The 24,335-nt window shown below is 40.6% G+C and overlaps 2 protein-coding genes across 8 annotated transcripts in view; both read right to left on the reverse strand.

Annotated features, from left to right (window-relative positions):
* Positions 1-132: 132 nt before the first annotated feature.
* Positions 133-13,474, reverse strand: LOC120422907 (multidrug resistance-associated protein 1-like). Its single transcript, XM_039586472.1, has 9 exons — positions 13,343-13,474; positions 4,735-5,028; positions 3,426-4,673; positions 3,215-3,361; positions 2,115-3,158; positions 1,854-2,055; positions 1,580-1,800; positions 416-1,522; positions 133-355 (listed from the first exon to the last, which is right to left on the reverse strand). Exons 1-9 carry the CDS (start codon positions 13,370-13,372, stop codon positions 164-166), a joined length of 4,485 nt encoding a protein of 1,494 aa, XP_039442406.1. The 5' UTR covers positions 13,373-13,474; the 3' UTR covers positions 133-163.
* A 662-nt stretch (positions 13,475-14,136) lies between these two features.
* Positions 14,137-24,335, reverse strand: part of LOC120422898 (multidrug resistance-associated protein 1) — a 52,025-nt gene continuing 41,826 nt past the window's right edge. For 6 of the 7 annotated variants that reach the window (XM_052707206.1, XM_039586460.2, XM_039586461.2 and 3 more), the window contains exons 9-11: positions 15,478-16,417; positions 15,255-15,421; positions 14,137-15,186 (exon numbers count right to left, since the gene is read on the reverse strand). In XM_052707206.1, the coding sequence (XP_052563166.1) occupies positions 14,995-15,186; positions 15,255-15,421; positions 15,478-16,417 (1,299 nt within the window). In that variant the 3' untranslated portion in view covers positions 14,137-14,994. Of the gene's footprint in view, positions 15,187-15,254; positions 15,422-15,477; positions 16,418-22,145; positions 22,367-24,335 lie in introns of all 7 variants that reach the window. The other variant, XM_039586462.2, reaches the window with a different exon arrangement.

Below are 24,335 nucleotides of genomic sequence, written 5' to 3' on the forward strand. Positions count from 1 at the left end.
CTATTTGGACGCCATCTTGAAGCACATGTTTTCGGAAAACTTGTATTTCACCTTAACCGCTCGAGCATGTTTTTGAAACTTTGTATTTCTCAATCAAAATGAATTGTAATCTTAAGAATATGGTAAAAAAGATTTATTCTATTATCCATAAAGTAGGATGATTCTATATCAACCCGGCATCTTTCGCCATGCTATAGAAAGCGGAAGATTTATTCTGCAGTAGCTCACTTGGCGCTGCAAACTCCTCGATTCGACCTTTGTTCAAAACTATCACTTTGTCCGAATCCATGATGGTATTGAGACGATGAGCTATCGTTAGTACGGTACAATGACTAAACTCGGTACGAATTGTTCTCTGCAAAGAAATAAAAAATAAAATCAGTGTCGATCAAAGTACATTCAACACTTTTCGTACCTGGATGAGATCGTCCGTCTCCAAATCCACGGCAGCAGTAGCCTCATCCAGAATGAGAATCTGAGTCTTGCCCAACAACGCTCTGGCCAAACATATCAACTGCCGTTGGCCAACGGACAAGTTTTCACCACCTTCGCTGACCTCGTGGTTGATACCAGCTGGCAACCCTTTTACAAACGCCTTCAAATGGGCATGCTCCAGCGTCTTCCAAATGTCCTCGTCCGAGTGCGCATTCAGAGGATCTAAATTAAGACGCATCGTGCCGGAGAACAGCACCGGGTCCTGCGGGATGATAGTTAGACGCGATCTCAGCTCGTGCAGTCCCAGCTGGGAAATGTCCTGCCCGTCGATGATGATCTTTCCCCCGGCGGACTCGATTATCCGGAACAGCGCCAGTGTCAAGCTGGACTTGCCCGCTCCAGTCCGACCAACAATTCCAACCTTCTCGCCGCCTTCAACCGTGAACGAGATTCCCTTCAGCACCAGGTCCAACCCCTCCCGGTACCGCACCTGGAAGTCCTGGAACTCCACCCTTCCCTGTTCCGGCCAATCCCGGGGCAGCTTACTGTTCTGCAACTCCCACGCGGCTTCCGGCTTGGTCTCTCCATACTCCTTTATCCGTTCCACAGCTACAATGTTCGTCTCCAGCTCCGAAGTCACTCGCACTAACCAGTTCAACGTTTGGGTAATTTGCAATGCGTACAAAATCGACAATCCAACCATGCCCGGGTTCATCGTTTCCCTACCCCAAACGGCAAACAGCGCTACGAACAGCACTATGAAATTACCCAATCCCTCCATACGGACGGCCAACCAGCGATTCGCGATCATGCTCGGGAACTTACAAACCTGGTTGAAGTCTACACGAGCCTCCGATAGGCCAATGAATCTGTCCTGAACTCCGTACGCACGGATCGTCTGCGTTCCCTGAATGGTTTCACCAAAGTGTGAGTAAATCGGCGATCGTGACACTGACTCCAGGCGCCTCAGTTGCCGTGACGTAGCCACAAACACTCGCTGCACCAGGTAGTACAGGATGCCGATGGGGATGATCGCCGCGGTGAAGATCGGTATTGTGAAGATGATCACTGCTAGGGTTGCTATCAACTAGAATTAGAGAAAGGGTTCACGAATTGCTGCAAGCTACTTGTGATCCAAACTTACCTCAAATACGTAGTAGAACAAAGCGCTAACACTCTGAGGCAGCGTGTTATCGAGTACATCGATGTCCTTTGAGAAACGGGACAATATCCGTCCGGTAGGAGTTGTATCGAAGAAGGACAGCGGAAGACGTAGTATCGAGGACAGCAGATGGTTGTGAAGATATACGGCGGCTTTCCAAGCTCCCAAAAGTGGGATCAAATCGCAAAGAAATGATGAGATTGCTGGAAATGATTTGTGTTAACTTTTGTTGTAAATGACTAGTTGGAAATATTACCATGACCAATTCCAAGCGTGCCGTAAACCGAGAGATACTTATCCCGAACACTTGTGTCATTGTTCTGATCCATTGACCACTCTGAGAGCCACAAGTTGGAACCCACGGAGAACGATTGGTAGAGAAGACTAAAAATCACTGTAGTTACGGAAAAGCTGATCCCAATACTTTTCATGTAGTGACTGTAGACACTCCATTTAACCTGAAATATCAAATCATGTAGTGAAAAACGGCTTTCTCACTAGAATTTTCATAACTTACATTGCCCATCTCGGCTTTTTCTTCCTCAATCAATCTTTCATTCGGTACATTATCCAAGTCCAACTTGGATTTCCTAGTACTGATAATACTCTCGGTTTCCGAGATCTGTCTGGAGAATGATTTGTGCGTTGATCCTGCATCGGACGTGCTTTCAGTTCTCGACTGTCGGCTAATCGCTCTTACTAGTTTAGCTCTCAATTCTTCATTACCCACGCTGGTCTCCAACTGTGCTTTGATATCATCGATATTCTCGGACTCTTGGTTTACGTTCTGTAAGTGCTGTAGCAAGAACTCCGCAAAGGCACCCTTCTTATCCAGAAGTTCCTGATACGAGCCGGATTCGTCAATCTTTCCATCCTTGACCACATAAATGTTATCCGTGAACGGCAAGTACGTAATACCATGAGTAACCAACAGTCGGGCCTTGTTCGTCAGCAAACCATTCTCTCCAATAACCTGCTCAAAGATGTGCTTTCCAACGTGCGAATCAACCGCGCTCAGCGGGTCGTCCAAGAAGTAGATATTCGCGTCGTTGTAAACTGCTCGAGCCAGCGAAACCCGTTGCTTTTGTCCACCAGACAGATTGATACCCTTCTCCCCAATTTCTGTCTGGTCACCGCCGGGAAGCATCTCCAGGTCTGGCTTCAGCGCACAAGCCGCAATTATCTTCTGGTATCGTTTGTTGTCCATCGGCTTCCCGAACAGGATATTATCCCGCAGAGTGGCGTTCTGAATCCACGCTTGCTGGCTAACGTAAGCGATCGTTCCAACGGTGTTAACCCGCCCGGAGAGCTTGTCCATTTCTCCGAGAAACGCGGACAGTATGGAGCTCTTACCGGAACCAACGGTTCCCACAATCGCAGCGAGCTCGTTCTTTCCCACCTGGATGTTGATGTCCTGCAGTGTAGTCTCATCGTCTCCCCATGAAAAGTTGCCATTCTCGATAAGCAGCGGGCTCGACTCTTTCCGATCGTGCTGCACGTTGTCCGAGTTCAGCTCGTCGTGGTTCAAGTATTTGTTAACGCGATTGATTGATACATAAGTCTGAGAATGAAAAAAAATCAGTAATACGTTCTGATATTGGGTTTAGATCAACTAACTTGCACAAGATGAGTAACCAAGAATGGTAACCACGATAGTGGATTCCGCAAAATCGCAAACAAAGCCAACGAAACGAACGCAGTTGTAGCATCCAGAACATTGTTCTCATCCATCAACACGTAAGTCGCAAATGTAACCAGTGTAACCTACATATAAAGTTCAAGAAATGTATGAGCAAGAACAATTTACAACTTATTTTTGCAACATTACCAAAAATGGTGTTGTCGTCCACATGAACGATGTCCACGAGTTGAGGTACATTGCCGATTTGAGAACCTTCGCCTCTTTGTCCCGGATCTGGCGTATCTTCTTCTCAAAGCTTGGTTCCCAGGCGTACAGTTTGAGAACCTTGATCCCGCAAAGAATTTCGTTCATATCACGAACTCGGTCATCCTTATATTTCATCTCTTTGAGGTCCAAGTTTTTCAAACGATTCGCCAGATAGGCGTTTAGTGGCATCACCACAACCATTACAGCCAGTCCAGCAAAGACGGCCGGCCCTAGTAGCTCCCAGAGAAAGAACAACGATAGTCCGATCTGCAACGGTACACTCCATGCTGCACACAGGTACTGCATCAAGTCCGTGAACCGCTGTGCATCTACAGCCATCAAATTAACGACCTCTCCGACCGTTGATTCCTTCTTGGCACTGCTCGATACAACCAAAGCCTTGCGGTAGATGGCACTAACCAGGGCCGTTCGAATTCGTAACCCAATGCCAAACATGTAAACCATACATTGATGGGATAGAACAGTCTGGGTAATGGCTACCAGGAAGAGTAAAACGGCGTATGATATCCCTTTCCAAAGTGGTTCACTGCTGTCGACAAAATCGATTATCAATCGTAAGATCTGCGGCGACATGAAGGTCAGAACATCCTGCACGAGGTGAAGGAAGCTGCCAAACGCAAACGGAACACCGTACGCTCGAATCAAAGGTGTTACAATCGATGCAACCTTCTTCGTTTTCGAAGACTTGCTCAGTCCTCTACTTTTCAAAGTTTTCTCCACCGTTCGCTTCCAATATCCATCAAACAATGGAAAGTTCACTCTTGAAGAATTCTCCCACTTGATGTCCCAAAGATCTTCATTCTCCAGGGGCTTCTTGTACCCCTTCCAAAGAAATCGATCAAACCAGCTGAACAGAAGTCGCGAGGGAAATGAAGCCGACAGCTCGGGACACTCCTTGTCCGTGACTTCATGCTCCATCACCCTGGCTCGCTCGTCGACAAAGAAGTTCAACACGAACAAGACGCAGTAACAACAGAAGGAGATCATGAAACTGACAAACTGGTACTCAGTCCACGGATCCGACTCGGAGCGATTCAAGTGGGCTCGGATTTCCGTTCGACAGCGAGGAATACTGCAGGTAACTAGTAGGAACCAGAACAGGAACAGCACTCCAGATGTTCGCATCCCGTAGAATTTGTTGAGATACACTAGGGCAGCGACGTAGATCTGAAATAAACGACAGATTATTTATGAAAACATGCAGCTGAAAAAAATTAAAAATAATCACAAATGTAGCTAATTTAATGATAGGGATGTAGATATAAACGGGAGCATCAGGACCCCCAGTTGAGATTGCCTTTGCCAGGTCACTAACGATCACAGCCACCAGGATCGCGAGAAGGACCATTTTGAGCACACTCAGCACGTTCCAGGGCACGTTACGGTTTCCGCTTGCCCGGAGGTAACTCAGCTCGATTACGGAGAACGCCCACAGGAAGCTACACGGGACCCAGATTAGGACCGTCTGCTCGAAGCACGGTGTCAGCTCCGGGTCGGTGGTGTTCCATGTTAGGTTGTAATCCTATAGGTGAAGGAAGAAACAATGGTTAACGATCATCAATATCTTTTTTCAATAATAAATTTAGAATTTTATGGGTTAATAATTTAGTCAAAGTTTACCCAATGGGATATTTTTGGAACGTCTTTCATTTCTCTCCTTTCTCGAAAACTTGACCATTTTTTTAAAATACGTTTTTAAGTTTTTAAGTTTTTTTGAATTTTCACACTTTTAAATTTTATTATTTGCTGTGATCTAGTTGTTAGCTTTCTCTATTTCTATCCCCTATCATAAGCAATTGTGTAAGTTTTTTGAAAACTTTTTCTTACTTTTGTTTATGCATAACAGTAACAATTGCTCTAAACAGAATTAGAACGTAAAACACAGCTGAAATGAACACAAAAACTCTGTCAGGAAAAAAATTATGAATCAATAAATGACACTAGATCAGTAAAATTCAATACATAGAAAAAATAACTAGCCATTTTCATTTTTATAATTTGCATAATTTACGAATTCAGCAAATCTTAAATTAAACTTGTTAAAATACCAATAACTGCAAGAAGCCATAAGTTAAACAAAATTAACTCTTACTAAATTAGCTTTAAAAAAAAACAAAAGTAGTTGAAGTAAGAAAACCTCTCTTTCTCAAAGTGATTTCATTTTTTTTTTAATCTTATTTTTAAAGAATCTGGCATAATTTGTAGAGTTTAAGTTCACCTTTTTGGTTCTGTTATCCTTGCTATTTTAAATATTAATTCACATGATGTTTACAGTTGACTCACAGAAGAGAAAAAAAACTACTTTAAATGCTGGTTTGTATCGTTGTTTGTCATGAATGTAAGATTTTAAGCTAGTTTAACCTTTTGGACAAAATTTAATAAAAATTTGAAAAAAGTAAAAAAATAGTGAAAAATATGAATCGTTAAAAACACAGTATAGTTTTGATTCCCAACAGGTTTTAGAAATGAACTTGCATTTGCAGATCCGGAAAGTTTTAACAACAAGTATAAAAAATACCACATAGGTAGTAATGAAAATCTCGACATTATTAGTAAAATTTTTGTTATATTGAACAACCATGCTTAAATGTACCGTAAAACGGGGTGACTTTGATAGCCGGGGTGACTTTGATAGGTTTGCGATTTTTACGCAAAATGAAGAGTACAATTAAAATACGTAAGGAATGGTTTAGAAACATAATGACCGTGGTAGAGAAGTGTTCAAAGTACCTCAAGAAGAACTTTTCATAAAATTTTGACAAGTTTAAAAAATTAGTTAACTAAAGTTAAGAAAATGTTGATGAATGTCATTATTTTAAACTTCTCAAAATGTCATGATTTTCTCAATGAACATGATTTTTAATCGGAAAACGGAATGCATTTTCGGATTCTTTGGACAATTTTTCACTAGGAGAAGGTTAAAAAAGTTTGTAAATAATAAATAATATGAGTTTTTGAAACACAATTTAAATAAATCTCAAAATTGACAGGCAATTTCAGTTGAACAAATTTCATGTAAAATGTGAAAACTTGTGATTCGTGCTGCGAATTTAGTATAAAATGCAATATAAATCGATAATTTTATAAACAAAACTAGTTTTAACAAATTTCAGGCAAAATTCCGACTTTTTAACAATTTTACCTAAAATTTATATGTATTTTGCTTAAAAGCTTACACACTTAGTTAACTTAATATAAACATTGATTTTTGACAAAGAACTTTGTCCTAAGGTTTCTATACGGGGTGTCAATCCAAAATTTTCGCGAAGCGAAAACGTTACGTGACGAATTCCCCTCTCGGCAAATTTCCCCTCTTTTTAGTGCACGCTGGTTGGTTGAACAAACGTTTCCCAATCAGTCAATCGAGAGACGTGAGATTGATGTATCTAAAATCACCCCCACTCTACCTCATAATTTTCGGATCGTCGACGCGGCAAAAAGCGAATAAGGAGATGTAGGAGAATGGGTGCAAAGAGGCGGGGCATACGTCCCCGATCTAAATTAAGAAAACGCGGCTCGGTCGGTCCCGAAAATTCAATATGTTGCTGGACGTCAACGAGAACACATCAGGAGCAGATGGCCTGGTGGCCCGTTTGCAGACGGCCTGGAGGCCCGGGAGCAGATAGCCCGGAGGCATGGACACGCCAAGACATGCCAGCCGGCATGAGCGGGAATTGGAATTGACCACCACTTGGAGTGGCCGGAGTCCCCGGCGGGTGTTCCGATGGGGGGACATTTGCCGAACCATAAGAGTTGGGGCAATATGGATATCAAACTTTAGGGTTTTTGATACTGGACATGAAATTTGACATTCTGGCAGTAGTGGCCATCACCTGGAGTGGCCAGAGGCCCCGGGGATGTTCCGATAGAGGGACATTTGCCGAACCATAAGAGTTGGGGCAATATGGGTATCAAACTTTAGGGTTTTTGATACTGGACATGAAATTTGACATTTCGGCAGTAGTGGCCACAATCCGGAGTGGCCGGAGGCCCCGAGGATGTTCCGATGTGGGGACATTTGCGGAACCATAAGAGTTGGGGCAATATGGGTATCAAACTTTAGGGTTTTTGATACTGGATATGAAATTTGACATTTCGGCAGTAGTGGCCACAATCCGGAGTGGCCGGAGGCCCCGGGGATGTTCCGATAAGGGGACATTTGCCGAACCATAAGAGTTGGGGCAATATGGGTATTAGGATGTAACAAAAATGACTTTTTGGCGGGCATTCAGGGGTTTGTTCCGGTGGGCATACTGAGCCCAAATCCCAAATATGAGCTTGATTGGACGTAACAGGAGCTGGCGCTCCGCCCTTCAATTTTAAAGGGGATTCAACCCGTAAAAAAAGATTTTTTCAAAAATGTCAATTTTCGAGGCATTTTGGCCACTGGAGCGTTTACCAAAAACATCACTGGCGTGTAGGCCAGATCCTTGCGCATCTTTTGGTATATATAGCATTGAAGTTTGGAGCATCCTGGAGCTCGGTACAGACCTTCAAAGTTTGGCATTTTTTTCGAAAAATCGGTCCCAGCAAAATCAAATGGCGCCTCGGGCGTCGCGAGACGCGACGCATATCTTTTTTGCCGGGGCCGATTTTTCGAAAAAATGCCAAACTTTGAAGGTCTGTACCGAGCTCCAGGATGCTCCAAACTTCAATGTTATATATACCAAAAGATGCGCAAGGATCTGGCCTACACGCCAGTGATGTTTTTGGTAAACGCATTGGTGGCCAAAACGCCTCAAAAAGTGACATTTCTGAAAAAAATCTTTTTTTACGGGTTAAATCCCATTTAAAATTGAAGGGCGGAGCGCCAGCTCCTGTTACGTCCAATCAAGCTCATATTTGGGATTTGGGCTCAGTATGCCCACCGGAACAAACCCCTGAATGCCCGCCAAAAAGTCATTTTTGTTACACTCTAATGGGTATCAAACTTTATGGTTTTTGATACTGCACATGAAATTTTCCATTTTGGCAGTAGTGGCCACCACCTGGAGTGGCCGGAGGCCCCGGGGATGTTCCGATAGAGGGACATTTGCCGAACCATAAGAGTTGGGGCAATATGGGTATCAAACTTTAGGGTTTTTGATACTGGACATGAAATTTGACATTTCGGCAGTAGTGGCCACAATCCGGAGTGGCCGGAGGCCCCGAGGATGTTCCGATGTGGGGACATTTGCGGGACCATAAGAGTTGGGGCAATATGGGTATCAAACTTTAGGGTTTTTGATACTGGATATGAAATTTAACATTTCGGCAGTAGTGGCCACAATCCGGAGTGGCCGGAGGCCCCGGGGATGTTCCGATAAGGGGACATTTGCCGAACCATAAGAGTTGGGGCAATATGGGTATCAAACTTTATGGTTTTTAAAAACTGCACATGAAATTTGACATTTTGGCAGTAGTGGCCACCACCTGGAGTGGCTGGAGGCCCCGGGGATGTTCCGATAGAGGGACATTTGCCGAACCATAAGAGTTGGGGCAATATGGGTATCAAACTTTAGGGTTTTTGATACTGGACATGAAATTTGACATTTCGGCAGTAGTGGCCACAATCCGGAGTGGCCGGAGGCCCCGGGGATGTTCCGATAAGGGGACATTTGCCGAACCTAAGAGTTGGGGCAATATGGGTATCAAACTTTATGGTTTTTGATACTGCACATGAAATTTGACATTTTGGCAGTAGTGGCCACCACCTGGAGTGGCTGGAGGCCCCGGGGATATTCCGATAGAGGGACATTTGCCGAACCATAAGAGTTGGGGCAATATGGGTATCAAACTTTAGGGTTTTTGATACTGGACATGAAATTTGACATTTCGGCAGTAGTGACCACACTCCGAAGTGGCCGGAGGCCCCACGGATATTCCGATGGGGGGACATTTGCCGAACCATAAGAGTTGGGGCAATATGGGTATCAAACTTTAGGGTTTTTGACACTGCACATGAAATTTGACATTTTGACAGTAGTGGCCACCACCTGGAGCGGCCGGAGGCCCCGGGGATGTTCCGATGGGGGGACATTTCCGGATCCATAAGTGTTGGGGCAATATGGGTATCAAACTTTAAGGTGTTTGATACTGCACATGAAATTTGACATTTCGGCAGTAGTGGCCACAATACGGAGTGGCCGGAGGCCCCGCGGATGTTCCGATGGGGGGACATTTGCGGAACCATAAGAGTTGGGACAATATGGGTATCAAACTTTAGGGTTTTTGATACTGGACATGAAATTTGACATTTTGGCAGTAGTGGCCACCACCTGGGGTGGCCGGAGGCCCCGGGGATGTTCCGATGGAGGGACATTTGCCGAACCATAAGAATTGGTACAATATGGGTATCAAACTTTATGGATTTTGATACTGGACATGAAATTTGAAATTTCGGCAGTAGTGACCACACTCCGAAGTGGCCGGAGGCCCCGCGGATGTTCCGATGGGGGGACATTTGCCGAACCATAAGAGTTGGGGAAAAATGGCTATTAAACTTCTGAAATCTGTTTCTGGAAATTTAGAATAACTATTTTGTAATCAATTAGAGCCCTGAAAAGGGCAGTTCAGCTCCACTTGCAATTTTCATCCCCTTAGTCCGATAGGACGTTGATATTATGTCTTAAAATTTTACAAATCAAACAGCCTGTTTCAGAACCACGAAATAGACCACAAAAGAGTTGTCTTGTGTAATTATACGGGAATCATGGGGAAATTTGAACCGGACGTTCTAATCGAAAATTTCAACAATCATCTAGCAAAGTTCTTTGTCATACTGGTCATGTGTAACATAACCACCTGCACCTTTTTTCTTAAATACTATATCAGCTACTTTAGTGATGGTACATTTAACGTACAAATGAAGTTTGAACATCTTAAATATGATTTTAACAAGAAAAACTATGACTATCAAAGTCACCCCGGAATTTAAACTAAGAATTTTTAACGTAAATATTTTTCTAAACACTATTGAAAAAACTTTTTTTCCGAAATAGTGCATGGACTTTGTGTGGCCTACCCCAGTACATGTTTTAAAATAATAATCTTTAGAAAAACCTTACCTGTTGGAAAATATTCTAAAAACAAATTGAAATCCTATCAAAGTCACCCCGGTTTACGGTACTTGAGTTCATTTTATTGTAATAACAATATTTTTTTTTTCAAATGATTGGAAACGCATCAACAATTTTGCATATCACTTTGAAATTCCCGGGTCCCGGGAATTCCCGGAAAAAAGCAAAATTCAATTCTTGATTCTCAGGAAATTGAAAATCTCGAGAATCGTCACCCTCTAATCATGAGCTATCGCACGGCGTGGCTGGAGCATTATATTATAAACAGCGACACTAGACTATCGGAGAAAGTTGCGTTTTTCAAAATTTTATGGTTTTAGTTTTTTACGGATTTTTTCCTGAATCTGAAGTAAATGGTTGTCTTTAAAGTTGAATATTTTTTGAAAATCAAAACGCATTTACAAAGTTCAAAAAGGGGTTTTAAAGGTAAGGGAGTTCTCTAAAAATCTGTTCAAACACATATTTTTTTAACGAACGATCCATCTATAAGGCAACGTCAGTTAAATATCCGTACCAAAAATCAAAACCCTTAAAAATTTTAAAAACGCAATTTTCACCGACAGAATATTTTATTTATACAGATTCTGACACAACTTTCAAAGTATGAATCTCCGAGGGTATCTCCGTTTTTGGCTTCCTCTCCGAGGAATGCCTTATAAAATCACTTGAAAATTGGCCAAAAAATGTCACTGCGATTTCTCGGAAATGGCTGAACGGATTTGGACACTTCCGGTTGCATTCGATCCCTCTTAGCTTCCGATAAGTCGCTATTGAAAATCTTCCCCGTAGCCCTTTCCTGTCAAAAGATATTTACGAAAAACGATTTGCAAACCTAAAATCGAAAAACAAAAAACGATGAAAATTTTTCAAAATTGCTTCATTTTTGCACAACTAGGTAGTCTGGAATGTTCTCCATCCCTGGCTGAAACGGGACAAAAATCCATTGAAATTTGCCAAAGTTACAGCCACTTTAAGAAAACTGTTTGCATTCAGCCGCCTCCAAATCGACTAAAACGAGGCCAAAATTAATCAAAATTTCGGCATGTTGCACATTTTTGTAAAGCTTTTTCAAAACCCAATCCACTGAGATACATATCTCGACGAATTATTAGGCTTAGTCGTTAATATCTGCACTAAACTGCTATTTTTGACGATACCAATGCATTATCACATGCTGGTTCGCCCATCCGGCTAAAAAACCCAGAACTATTATACTTCATTCGAAAGCATTTTTCATCGTGTTTCGAATGTCATCTTAGGAAATAAAATTCCCTTTGTGAATCGCGTCCAGCATGCTAAGATTCTGTCGTCCCTAAATCAGGACCAGAATGGCCTCAAAAACGTCTTCGCCAAACCAAGACAAGTCAAGTCATTTCGGGAAATGACAATATGTAATGTGTTCTTAGATACCTATCCATGAGCCATCGATCGATTCCATTAGCGATACACTTTTTACCCTTTCTTAAATTTTCGCTTTAGCTACGGAATGTGAGAGCGGAATGCGAGAGAAGGAGAGAGTTTACGGAAATTTTGACTCGTTCGAGCACTGTCACGGCTACCGAAAAGGACCTAATAAAAATAATTTTATGAAAAAAAAGCACTGTCACGGTATAAAAACTTGCGTGCATTGTTTTCATGGATTTTCGTCGACAGACCATAGGCGTATTTTACTCGGATGGAATAGCATTCGATTTAGTTAGTCTATAGACTATATACTTTATAAAGTATTATGCTTTCTGTCAAAAAGGATCGCAAAGTTATTATTTTAAATTGTTTTAAAAATCCATTTTAAATCCTTTGCGGTCGTGCAAAGGTTCATTGTACCCAGAAAATTAAGCTTTCTTCATTGTGAACAATAATATTAGCAATTTAGATGAATTTTAGAACTCAATCAACGAATCGTCTCTATATATACATGTACATTCTCAATACATTTATTTGTGTATGAACCGAGAAGAGGAAGCCCCCGTTCACCTAGGTGGATTAAGTAACGTTTTAATATATAATATTGCTCCAGCCACGCGATACAAGCGATTCTTAAAAAATGTTTTGAAAAAGTTACTTTTTGCGTTTCTCTTTGTTTCGTCGTTCGTGTTTGTCGCCAATGATCTAGAGAAATATTTATGATAAAGTGGAAGCTTCTAAATATTATACTTTCAAAAAACTAAAAAGATGATAAATAATTCCAATGTATTTTTTGACAATATTGATAATTAATTTGAACAATGGTAAATCAGTTAAAAACTCTGAATTTATTTATTTTATTGCGTTAAAGGACCACTTCATTCAAGGTACGTTCCGGTCCGGAAATCTCAGATGTAAACAAACAGCACATTTGATATATCTTGCGTACTCAACACCTCACCGACCACTAGCCCATTATTTCATAACCTTGCACGGATGAGTGCTGGCACTAGTAAAATAATTGCACTATGTTGGATGATTACCAGTGTGATTGAAATCATTCAGCGCGATAGAACGGGTGGTGCATCACGCACACGTGGTTCCCTTTTGTTCTTCTTTTTCACTTGCCACATGTTTCGTTCTTTCTGTTGAAAGTGGTCACTTCGACTCATTAAGATTCAATCAATATTTATTACTTATTTATCTAGTACTTTAACGTACAAACGCATAACAAGAAGGATGTTTGACTATAAGGTAAAACGAATGAGTCATTCAGTAGATGCGAAGAAAACAAACTGTTTTTTTTTTATTTTTAAACAGATATTTAAAAAGAACATAGATAACTTTGATCACTTCAGACAAAATAAAACTCACCCAAAATTCACTGCCACAAAACTCGTTCATAGAGAAACAGTTGTCACCTTATCAGCCGCTGGACGCGCAATGCCGGCACTGTCAACACAATGGCTAGAATATGTACTCCAGGCTCGTCGTCGGAGATTTATCTAACCTGATGAAATAGTGCAGTCACAGACAAACAGACGTGAATCATTGAGCATTTTTATCAGAAATCCATCGAGCAATCCTCACCAGAGCCATCTAGTTGTGAACACGCACACCGCAGAAAATGCATGCAAGTGTGCGTGTTGCGCACAGTTTCAAGCAACTGTCAAAGGCGTGTAAACGAGCTGTGGTGAATTCAAAACAGCCGTGATGAGTTTTCAGACGTTAAAATTGACCGTTAAATTGTTGATTGATGGGATTTGAAAGGGAATTACGTCTGTTTGCTGTGGCGTAGTGAAGTGCCAACAATTAAATCTCCCACATTGCACCCTTTCGCGCAACGCGCACCGTGGAGTGGTGCTGCTTGAGGTGAAATTTTACAAGGGATGTGATACCATTAACTAACTTTTGACTTTTGATAATTAAAGTATTTTTATTTTTTGTATAAAATAGTTGATGGCAAGAAAATATGAACAGCAGTCTTGAAATCAAATTCCTCTAATGAGCCTTCCTGAAATGAACAAAAATATGATTTTATAACGTTACAAATTGATTTGTAGCACATTAGTAAGCACACAAACTCCTTTATTATTCAATCATTTATGTGTTTGACTTGGTGTCAGAGTGTCATCAAGCGTGTTTCACGAACAAAAAAAAAATCACCATTTCTCAATTAAAAACAGACGTACATTTTATTGGTTTACTGCGCGCGGTCTTGCATATACACACACACAAACACTTACAAAGTAATAGTGGGTTTTCGAAGGCACTTTCTAAAACAATATTAGGTGAAATTCAAAAATCAAAAAAGAGCGCACCATTGCTTGAGGTCTTGCGCATCTTCTCGCTTGGCGCCATCAAGTAACTTCTTGGCTTTTTCTTATCCTTCTTCTTCTGCTAAGTGGAGAAAGGGAAAAATTTACTGTTTTTTGTTTGTTTGTTCTGTGTGTTGTTCAAACTGATTTTCGATGGATTTTTTTTTGTACTTCACTATGGCTGAAAATGCTGTGTGCCTCTTTGTTTCTGAACACATTTGTTTGTGTGGTTTTGTGTGTCTCTTAGTAGTGGTATGAGTGTGTTTGGCTTCAGGATGTTTGCAAGTTTCTGCTATTAAGTAATACAAGCTACTTTGTTTTTGTTTTCTTGTAGAATGTAACGAATATCATGCGTGTAAATTAAGCGTACTTTGCCTAAATGGAATCCTACGTATCATGGTTTGAAATCTCAGTGTTTTGAATTTCGACCGGGAATGATAGGAATACTGAAAATTTTACCCGTGCAATAAGTACAAGAATTTCGATAACCTTGGCTGATTGTTTTATTTGAGTGTAGTGTATCAGATCACACTACCGGTAAGTAGATATAAACACTCTTGTTAGTTGCAAACAAACGAAAAAATAAACAAAACAAAAAAGAAATGCCAACTTTCTGATCCTAGCTATGTGTGAGTTTTAAAGTACAAACTGATTAAGTAGCGATTTGCACCAGCAAAACACAAAATTAACTCAAACTCAAACAAATAATTACACTAATCCGGCGTCCTTGGCCATGCTGTAGAAGGCCGAGGATTTGTTCTGCAGCAGCTCGCCCGGCGCCGCGTACTCCGTGATCTGGCCCTTGTCCAGCACAATCACCTTGTCCGAGTCCATGATGGTGTTGAGCCGATGCGCTATCGTCAGCACGGTGCAGTCCTTGAACTCGGTGCGGATGGTTCTCTGCGAAATGGAAGTCGTTGCGTTCAAGCAGCTACATGACCATTGACCAAGCTTGAGATATTCCCTACCTGAATGAGATCATCCGTCTCCAAATCCACCGCCGCAGTGGCTTCGTCCAAAATGAGCACCTTAGTTTTGCGCAGCAGCGCTCGCGCCAAGCAGATCAATTGCCGTTGGCCAACGGACAAGTTCTCACCGCCTTCCGTAACTTCGTGGTTGATTCCGGCGGTCAGACCTGCAAGACCCAAAACCGTTTAAAAACAATTCCAATCCCCCAACTACAAATCCTACCCTTCACAAACGCCTTCAGATGGGCATGCTCCAGCGCCGTCCAGATGTCCTCGTCCGAGTGCACGTTGAACGGGTCCAAATTGATACGCATCGTGCCGGAGAAAAGCACCGGGTCCTGCGGGATGATGGTCAGACGCGATCGCAGCGCGTGCAGTCCCAGCTGAGAAATGTCCTGCCCGTCGATGATGATCTTTCCCCCGGCGGACTCGATGATCCGGAACAGCGCCAGTGTCAAGCTGGACTTGCCCGCTCCAGTCCGACCAACAATTCCAACCTTCTCCCCACCCTCAACCGTGAACGAGATTCCCTTCAGCACCAGGTCCAACCCCTCGCGGTACCGCACCTGGAAGTCCTGGAACTCCACCCGTCCCTGTTCCGGCCAATCCCTAGGCAACGTACTGTTCTGCAGCTCCCACGGGGCTTCCTGCTTGGTCTCTCCGTACTCCTTGATCCGCTCCACGGCCACAATGTTCGTCTCCACGTCCGAGGTCATCCGCACCAGCCAGTTGAGCGTCTGCGTGATCTGCAGCGCGTACGACACCGACAGACCCACCAACCCGGGGTTCATCGTCTCCCGGCCCATCACGGCAAACAGTGCCGCAAACAGGATGATCAAATTACCCACCATCTCCAGCCGCACCGCCAGCCATCGGTTCGCGATGATACTGGGGAAGTAACACACCTGGTTAAAGTCCACCCGGGCCTCCGACTCACCGATGAACCGGTCCTGAACGCTGTACGCGCGGATCGTCTGCGCGCCCTGGATGGACTCGCCAAAGTGCGAATAGATCGGCGAACGCGACACCGACTCCAGCCGCTTCAGCTGGCGCGACGTGGCCACGTAGAAGCGCTGCACGGCGTAGTACAGAATGCCGATCGGTAGGATCACTGCCGAGAAGATCGGCGTCGAGATGGTGATCACGACCAGGGTGGCTACCACCTTTTCGTTTGATTTAGTTTGAAAAAAAAAAAAACAAAAAAAATACATTATTACAACGACCGAAAAATGATCACAAAGCAAACGAAACTAAACAAGCACGACTACAAAAAAGCTACAACTAGCTGCACTAAATGTCGGAGATCTTTCTTTTTCGAATTGAAATGCTTACAAGAAAAGTAAGGTTACTCATGAAAACACACGAAATTTGTTCTAACGGCTACGGGTTAATGGTACATGCGCATTAGCCTGTCCCATTTTGAGGTCATGTCGAGTAATTTCAGGTGCTCACTTCTTAAATGATAGATTATGATGTTAGGAACAATGTTTTCTTAGACAAGAAAAAATAATAAAATACTTTCTCGCACCCCCTAGTCGATTTACTGAAAAAAGTCACTTTTTTGAACAAATTTTCTAAAATCGCTTGGAATCAATACAAAAACTGTTTCGATCAGGTGTGTATTATCTCCAAACGATAGGTTTTTGTCCATAGATTAAGATGAACTATCAATATTGGACCAAAATTTAAGTTTTTGGACTCTCCCAGGCGGATTTGTGTCGAAAAAATCGCATTTTATCGAAACTTTTTTCAGAAATGTTAATTTAATTCAGGGTAGCCTATTTTTCCCAGTGAAACCAATACATGCAGCTTATAGGAAATTTCATGGCAAACATTTTTCCCTCTGAGAAAATTCAATTTCGAGACTCCAGAGCCGAGATATTTGAGTTTTAGTGAGGAAAAAAGTGCCAATTTTCAAAATTTCTTAGAATTCAGAAGCAAGGCCTACTAATTACACGATGTAGCAAGCATATGTCTCAAAGGTCAGGGTATGCTTTTTATAGTAATTTTGGCCGCTGAATCCGAATCTGAAATCAAATTTCGTGTAAACAGTGATGTTTTGGAGCTACACCCTTTTGGAATGTTATTTGCGTGTTTAAGAGGCAGTTTTTGTAAATATTGCTCGGTTTGTTCTAGAGGTCGTATCGAGGTGTTCCGATTTGGATGAAACTTTCAGCGTTTGTTTGTCTATACATGAGATGAACTCATGCCAAATATGAGCCCTCTACGACAAAGGGAAGTGGGGTAAAACGGGCATTGAAGTTTGAGGTCCAAAAAATATAAAACATCTTAAAATTGCTCGCATTTTAGTAAAACTTCATCAATTCCAACTCTCTTAGATGCATTCGAAAGGTCTCTTCAAAATGAGCCATTGACATCGAGGATTGGTTTAACATTTTCTCATAGCTTTTGCAAATTACTGTTAAAAATGTTTTTTTTAAACCTCAATATCTTTTTGCAACAGCCAGCAACACCCAAACTCTTTTAGTTCAAAAGTTAGGGAATTTCATGGACTATAAGCCTACGGTAATAACTTTTTGGCCAATTGCAGTTTTTCTCAAAGTTTTTCGATTTTTCTATAACAAACATTTTACAACGTTAGTTATTGTCCTGTAGGCATCCATAGCGGCACTTTTTAGTCTCACTTTTGTCATATTCGAAATCCTCGGAAAATTCAAACTTCAATGCCCGTTTTACCCCCCTCCCCTTTGTCGTAGAGGGCTCATATTTGGCATGAGTTCATCTCATGTATAGACAAACAAACGCTGAAAGTTTCATCCAAATCGGAACACCTCGATACGACCTGTAGAACAAACCGAGCAATATTTACAAAAACTGCCTCTTAAACACGCAAATAACATTCCAAAAGGGTGTAGCTCCAAAACATCACTGTTTACACGAAATTTGATTTCAGATTCGGATTCAGCGGCCAAAATTACTATAAAAAAGCATACCCTGACCTTTGAGACATATGCTTGCTACATCGTGTAATTAGTAGGCCTTGCTTCTGAATTCTAAGAAATTTTGAAAATTGGCACTTTTTTCCTCACTAAAACTCAAATATCTCGGCTCTGGAGTGTCGAAATTGAATTTTCTCAGAGGGAAAAATGTTCGCCATGAAATTTCCTATAAGCTGCATGTATTGGTTTCACTAGAAAAAATAGGCTACCCTAAATTAAATTAACATTTCTGAAAAAAGTTTTGAAAAAATGCGATTTTTTCGACACAAATCCGCCTGGGAGAGTCCAAAAACTTAAATTTTGGTCCAATATTGATAGTGCATCTTAATCTATGGACAAAAACCTATCGTTTGCAGGTAATACACACCTGATCGAAACAGTTTTTGTATTGATTCCAAGCGATTTTAGAAAATTTGTTCAAAAAAGTGACTTTTTTCAGTAAATCGACTAGGGGGTGCGAGAAAGTATTTTATTATTTTTTCTTGTCTAAGAAAACATTGTTCCTAACATCATAATCTATCATTTAAGAAGTGAGCACCTGAAATTACTCGACATGACCTCAAAATGGGACAGGCTAATGCGCATGCAGGGTTTGATTAGGAGGTTTGCGGAAGCTTGATCAACACAGCTTGTATGTTGATGGAACCCGAGTAGTAAAACGTAAGACAAGGGATAATACTATCTAACGAAACGCCCAACTCTTTTAACCATTTGGGTTTTTAAGACACAAAGGAAGAATTACAAATATTGTCAGTTTAATATGGATAAATTACAAATGGAGAACTGATATGATCTGAAACATAATTGGGTCCTAAAATGAAGCTTAGATTGCTGATATTATTGTTTACAGCGATAAAGCTTATTTTTCTGAGTACAATGACCTTTTGTACGACCACTTAGAGTTTAAAATGGATTTTTAAATCAATTTTGAAAATTTATCCTCGCGGTCCTTTTTGACAGAAAAGCTCCTACTTGACAGCTCGTTCCAAGGGGACCATTGTTGATCCATCGAAAAAATGTTGTGTTGTCAATATTTTTTTGCATTAAAATGAAAAAAAGTGATCAGAAATGGTTTTTAATCGTGTTTTTTACCGTTGTACATAAAAATTGACAAAGGGCTTTAGTACCCAATTGAAAAAAAAAACGCGATTTGAAAATAAACTAGGAAGGAATAAAAGTTTATCATCCCCAAAAACTTTTCAGTTTGCATTCTAGTTATTAAACTGAACTACAGCTCAGTTGTCACAATTGATACACACAAAGAAAAAATACTGTAACACTAAAAGTAACCAGCTTTTAACGTAAAAAATTGCAAAAACTACATAGCTGAAATAAAAGTAAAACTTTTACTTGGGCCAAGGATTCTTTTTGGTTTTTGGAGTTGACCATTTATTCTGTTAGTGTTCATTTAAAAGTGCGAACTTTTCCTATAAGAAGGACAATAAAAATCACAGGTTCAAAATGTAAACAGAGCAAAAAGAAGCAAGAAAAAGTCTTCAGAGGACAGCAGTCCAGAGACAGTGAGGATGATGAGCGCCACCAGGACATTAAAAAGGACTCATTCGGTCCCCAAAGGTTGAAAAAAGGCTGCACCCGAACGAGATGGAATCACAGGTTTAAGTTAGAAGCTTACGACCGGCACAAGTGCAGGTCAGCTGAGGAAACAGTCCCAGCGGCTGAGCTGCGGATGCAATAGGGTGCCCAGAAAAAATGACCCCAGCTTTGGTATGTTCTACAAAGTTGTAGAGCATTAAATTTCCAATAAGAATCTCACTTTTGGAAATATTTGGATGTAAGTAGCGCATCGTGCAGACCAAACCGTAAGAAAATTGGGTTTTCCAAACTTCACCTTTGAGTATCATTGGGTAAATGTTAACCGATTTTGCTCATATTTGACCCAGAGTCCTAAAATAGCTCAAGGAACAATATTCAGCTTGTGGAGCGAGGTCCCATATTCTGGGCACCCTAAGAAGCAGTTTAAATGAAGGTAACATTGCATCACAAAAGAAGTAATATTACCCTCCAATTTCTACACCTTCCAAACTAACACAATGTTTTACACAATGCACAATGCTACTTATCTCCCAGCCCAATGTCACCCCACATCATTTGATAAAGACTGTCTAACCTCAAATGTGATGAGAATGCATAGAAAACTAGAATTTTTGAAACAAATTTTATATTTATTTTTGCTGCTTATAAAACAATAAATAATTGAGACATTAACGTGAACTGACTTCTTACATCAGCTTTATAATTTTTGTAAATATTTAATTCTTTTGAATTTATGCCTGAGAAAATATCAATTATTACCAAAGTTCAAACAAAATCAATTTGATGGGATCTACCTCCAAAAACCTAATTAGTTTGTGTTCAAGAGAATAAAGTCGCAAAAAAAACGAAGATATTCACGCTCTAAAGAATTTTTAAGAATTCATAACATAAAAACTACAGCATTTCTTTCAAACTAAAACTTGCCAGAAGAATTAAAAGAAAAGGTCTGAGTTCCGAAGGTCGATGTTAAAAATTCTGTAATATTTTTCATGGTGGACAAATTATTTTGCACTCCTCAGCAAAGATGTTTACTGGAACACAAACTATAAGCCTACGAGCAAGACTTGAAAAGGGATCTGTCACTGACTGCTCGATATTTGAAACAATTTTCTGTCAGCGTTAACGAAATTTGGTCGCTCACATACAGCGCCTTCATGATCGTCATTGCTTGGCGATCAAGGCTGTATATCAAAGGTACTCGTCATCTTGCTTTGCATTAGTGTGAGTGCATGACTCCGTGCCACTAAAACCAAAACAATAACAAAAGAACAATGGACCTTGTCAGGAAAACCAAAACATAAACAATGTCAGTGTCAGTGGAGTGAGAGAGTCAGAGATAGCGATTTTGACAACCGCACTACTACGCACTCAATCGCGAGTAGGGGAAATATACCCATTTTAATCACACTAAGCCGTTCGACCAATTCTCATCACTTTTGCTGTTTTCCGCTATTAAATCAACATTTTCAGATGTATCAACAATGATTAGTTGCTTGCTCACTTTTATTTGAGCTATTTATTACTTTGGAGCAGTCAAAAACACTTTATTTAAGCTGTAATTCATGATCAAAGTGCTGATAGGCCGATAATAGAAATAGGCTGAGAAAGGGTATAGTTCCCCTACCTTAGGTAGAAAGCCATGCTTGGCGATGGTCGGTGAACGTAAACACAAAGATGAAACGAAAGAAAAATGAGCACTACTCAAACAGCCGCCCGAACGAGACAACATGCTCTTTCTCTTTCTCTCGTATTTCGTCTCTCTTTTTCTTGTGTTTGCTGCGTGGTGACAGATGTCATTTGAATGCGATCATGGGATCGGAATGTCGGTAGAATGTCAAACGACCATTCTCTGAGCGAATGTTTTTTTTTAGAGGGAAGTCAATGACTGTGTGAGTGACTTTGCGTAGCACTCATTCGTTTTTGTGTGAAACAAATGAAAGCAGAATGTCAAAATCAGGTTGTCGTGGTGAAGACGATTAGAGTGTTCTGTCATATATCTCAAAAAAGTCGAAATTTTATAAACACTGCCTAAGAGATTTTCGAAAAATAAACGTGTGATTCGAGTTCTGTGGACCAACAGGAATATGCATTTTAACGGAAGGAAAATAGAGCCCCTCTTAACCACACAAGTGATTATTTTCAATTTAAGAAAAAAAAACTCAATGAGGAATTTTATAGAAATAAATAATTCTATCTTAAAAGTAATAGTGAGACATTACATAAAATAAAAATACGGAAATGAAAAAAATAAATAAATGTAAAATGGTTATTCACAATGAGCTTAAAAAAAGTGGTAATGGAAACAGACAATAAAGATCGCCTCCCTAATAAGGGAAATTCGAAATCATGTTCCCCATCCCACAAAAAAAAATGTTACCTCAACGGCACAAATGACCCAATCGAGCAGCAGCTCGGGGAGCGTGCTGTCCAGCACGTCGACGTCTTTCGAGAAGCGGGTCAGTATGCGTCCGGTCGGGGTCGTGTCGAAAAAGTGCATCGGCAGATGCAACACATTCTCCAGCAGAAGCTCGTGAACCCTAACCGCGGCGGCCCAACAGCCCAGGAACAGTGTAATGTCAAAGATGATCCGTGCGATACCTGTCCCCAATTTGGAAAAAGTGATGTTTGGTTTAATTTTGAAAAGCCAATTGGTGTGGAGGTGTTTGTTTCCGTGAGTGAGAGTAAGTGTGCGTGAGCAATTCTCTGGTATTGGGGAAATTATACTTTTGAGCAATTCTCTTCGAAATCGGCCGATTTCTGCTATATTTATTTTTATGTATTTTTTTGATTTGGCTCAAACTTTGTGTGACCAAAGAAGCCATTTGGTGTCATTGGTTCGCCCAAGCGGCAGCTGTCCATACAAAAATGGTACGTAAATATTCAAACAGCTGTAACTTTTGAGTGAATTTTCTGATCAATTTGGTGTCTTCGACAAAGTTGTAGGTATTGCTGAGGACTTTTGAAAAAAATAGGTACACGGAAAAATTTGCAGATTATTTAATCAACTTGTCCCCTAAAACATATCAAAAAATCTCGAATCAAAAAATATGTAGTTTGGGAAATTGAGTTTTAGTGAAAAAAAGTTAAAAAGAGAAAAAAAAATTATCATTTAAACCAAAAATATGACCAAAACTCGATTTTTCGACACTTTGGCTCAATTTTGAGGGCAGATTCAGATTCAGCGGGCAAAATTACATGGAAAAACATATATTTGGATAATTTTTGAATTTCGTTAGGGCGGTCCCATATGGTTTTCCCTTGAAAATTAGACTTTTTCAAATGGAGATATCTCGAGTTTAAAGAAAAACACCCCTGAGATTTTTTCAGCGTTTGTAGTGCTAGATCTCCTCTTTCAAATGCAACCTAGTGCTTAAAATTTGGCTTGCGCCATTTTGAGATATTCAAGTTTTAAATTTGCATCTTTTTTACATTAAAATGGCTGTAACTTTTGACCCTTAAGTCCAAATTGACTTTTCAGATAATAAAAATGTTCGTTTTTGAGAGCACTAAAAGTGCCCCGAATAACACTTTTCTCTAAAATTTAACCCTGAATTGCTACGTTCAAAAAACTGATTTTTGAAGGATTGCTCAGATGCTTTTCTAAATTTGGTCGTAGAAGGCGTAGATTGCGAGATAAAATTTTGGTGTCTTCGACAAAGTTGCTTGGATTGGCAAGCCCAAAAAATTTTTAGAAGACGAAAAAATTCCCAAAAATATTCCTGAAAAGTTAGATTTTCAAAATCACCCTAATAGTGAACCACCCTTATTTTCAACCAAACCAAAAGTTGCCCTTTTTCATTTGCAACAACTCTTCTGAAGACACCAAAGCTCCAAAACTTAACCATTTTTCGGAAAATCCATTTTCCACTTAATTTTGCGATATGGACCACTGTGCAATGGTGTCTTCGGCAAAGTTGTAGGTATTGTTAAGGACTATTGTGAAAAAAAATAGTTACACGGAAAAAAATTTGCAGATTTTATAATCAACTTTTTTTACACAAAAACTCAATTTCCCAAAATACGTATTTGTTGATTTTCGAGATTTTTTGATATGTTTTGGGGGACAAAAACCCGCAACTTTTGAGCCATAGAGAAACATGGTCAAAAAATCTGCCGCCGAGTTATAGATTTTTGAAAAAAACAGTGATTTTTGAAATATAGCCACCGAAAGTTTGATTTAAGCGAAATATTTGCAGTTTTTCATTTTTTTTTTAAATAGTGACCATGAGTGACCATTTCTAAAATCAAAAAATCAAATTATTCGCTCTACAGCATTGCCTTGGCGTTCTCGATTGCGAGATTCCTACTCAAAACAAGGTGTCCGAAGGTTTGATTGTTGAGGCAATTGCAAACCTCTTTTTACACCTAAGCTTCCATCCACCCCGGGATTCGAACTGACGACCTTTGGATTGTGAGTCCAACTGCCTACCAGCGACTCCACCGAGGCAGGACCCAGGGAGTCGACTTCTACACCTGGACAGAGCTAACGACCTAACCCTCTAGGTTAGACCGGGGCCAACATTTACTTCCCCGTCCAACGGAAGGCGTGGTCAGACAAATCTCGCCT

This window comes from Culex pipiens, chromosome 2 (assembly GCF_016801865.2).
Source record: "Culex pipiens pallens isolate TS chromosome 2, TS_CPP_V2, whole genome shotgun sequence".
NCBI lineage: Eukaryota > Metazoa > Arthropoda > Insecta > Diptera > Culicidae > Culex > Culex pipiens.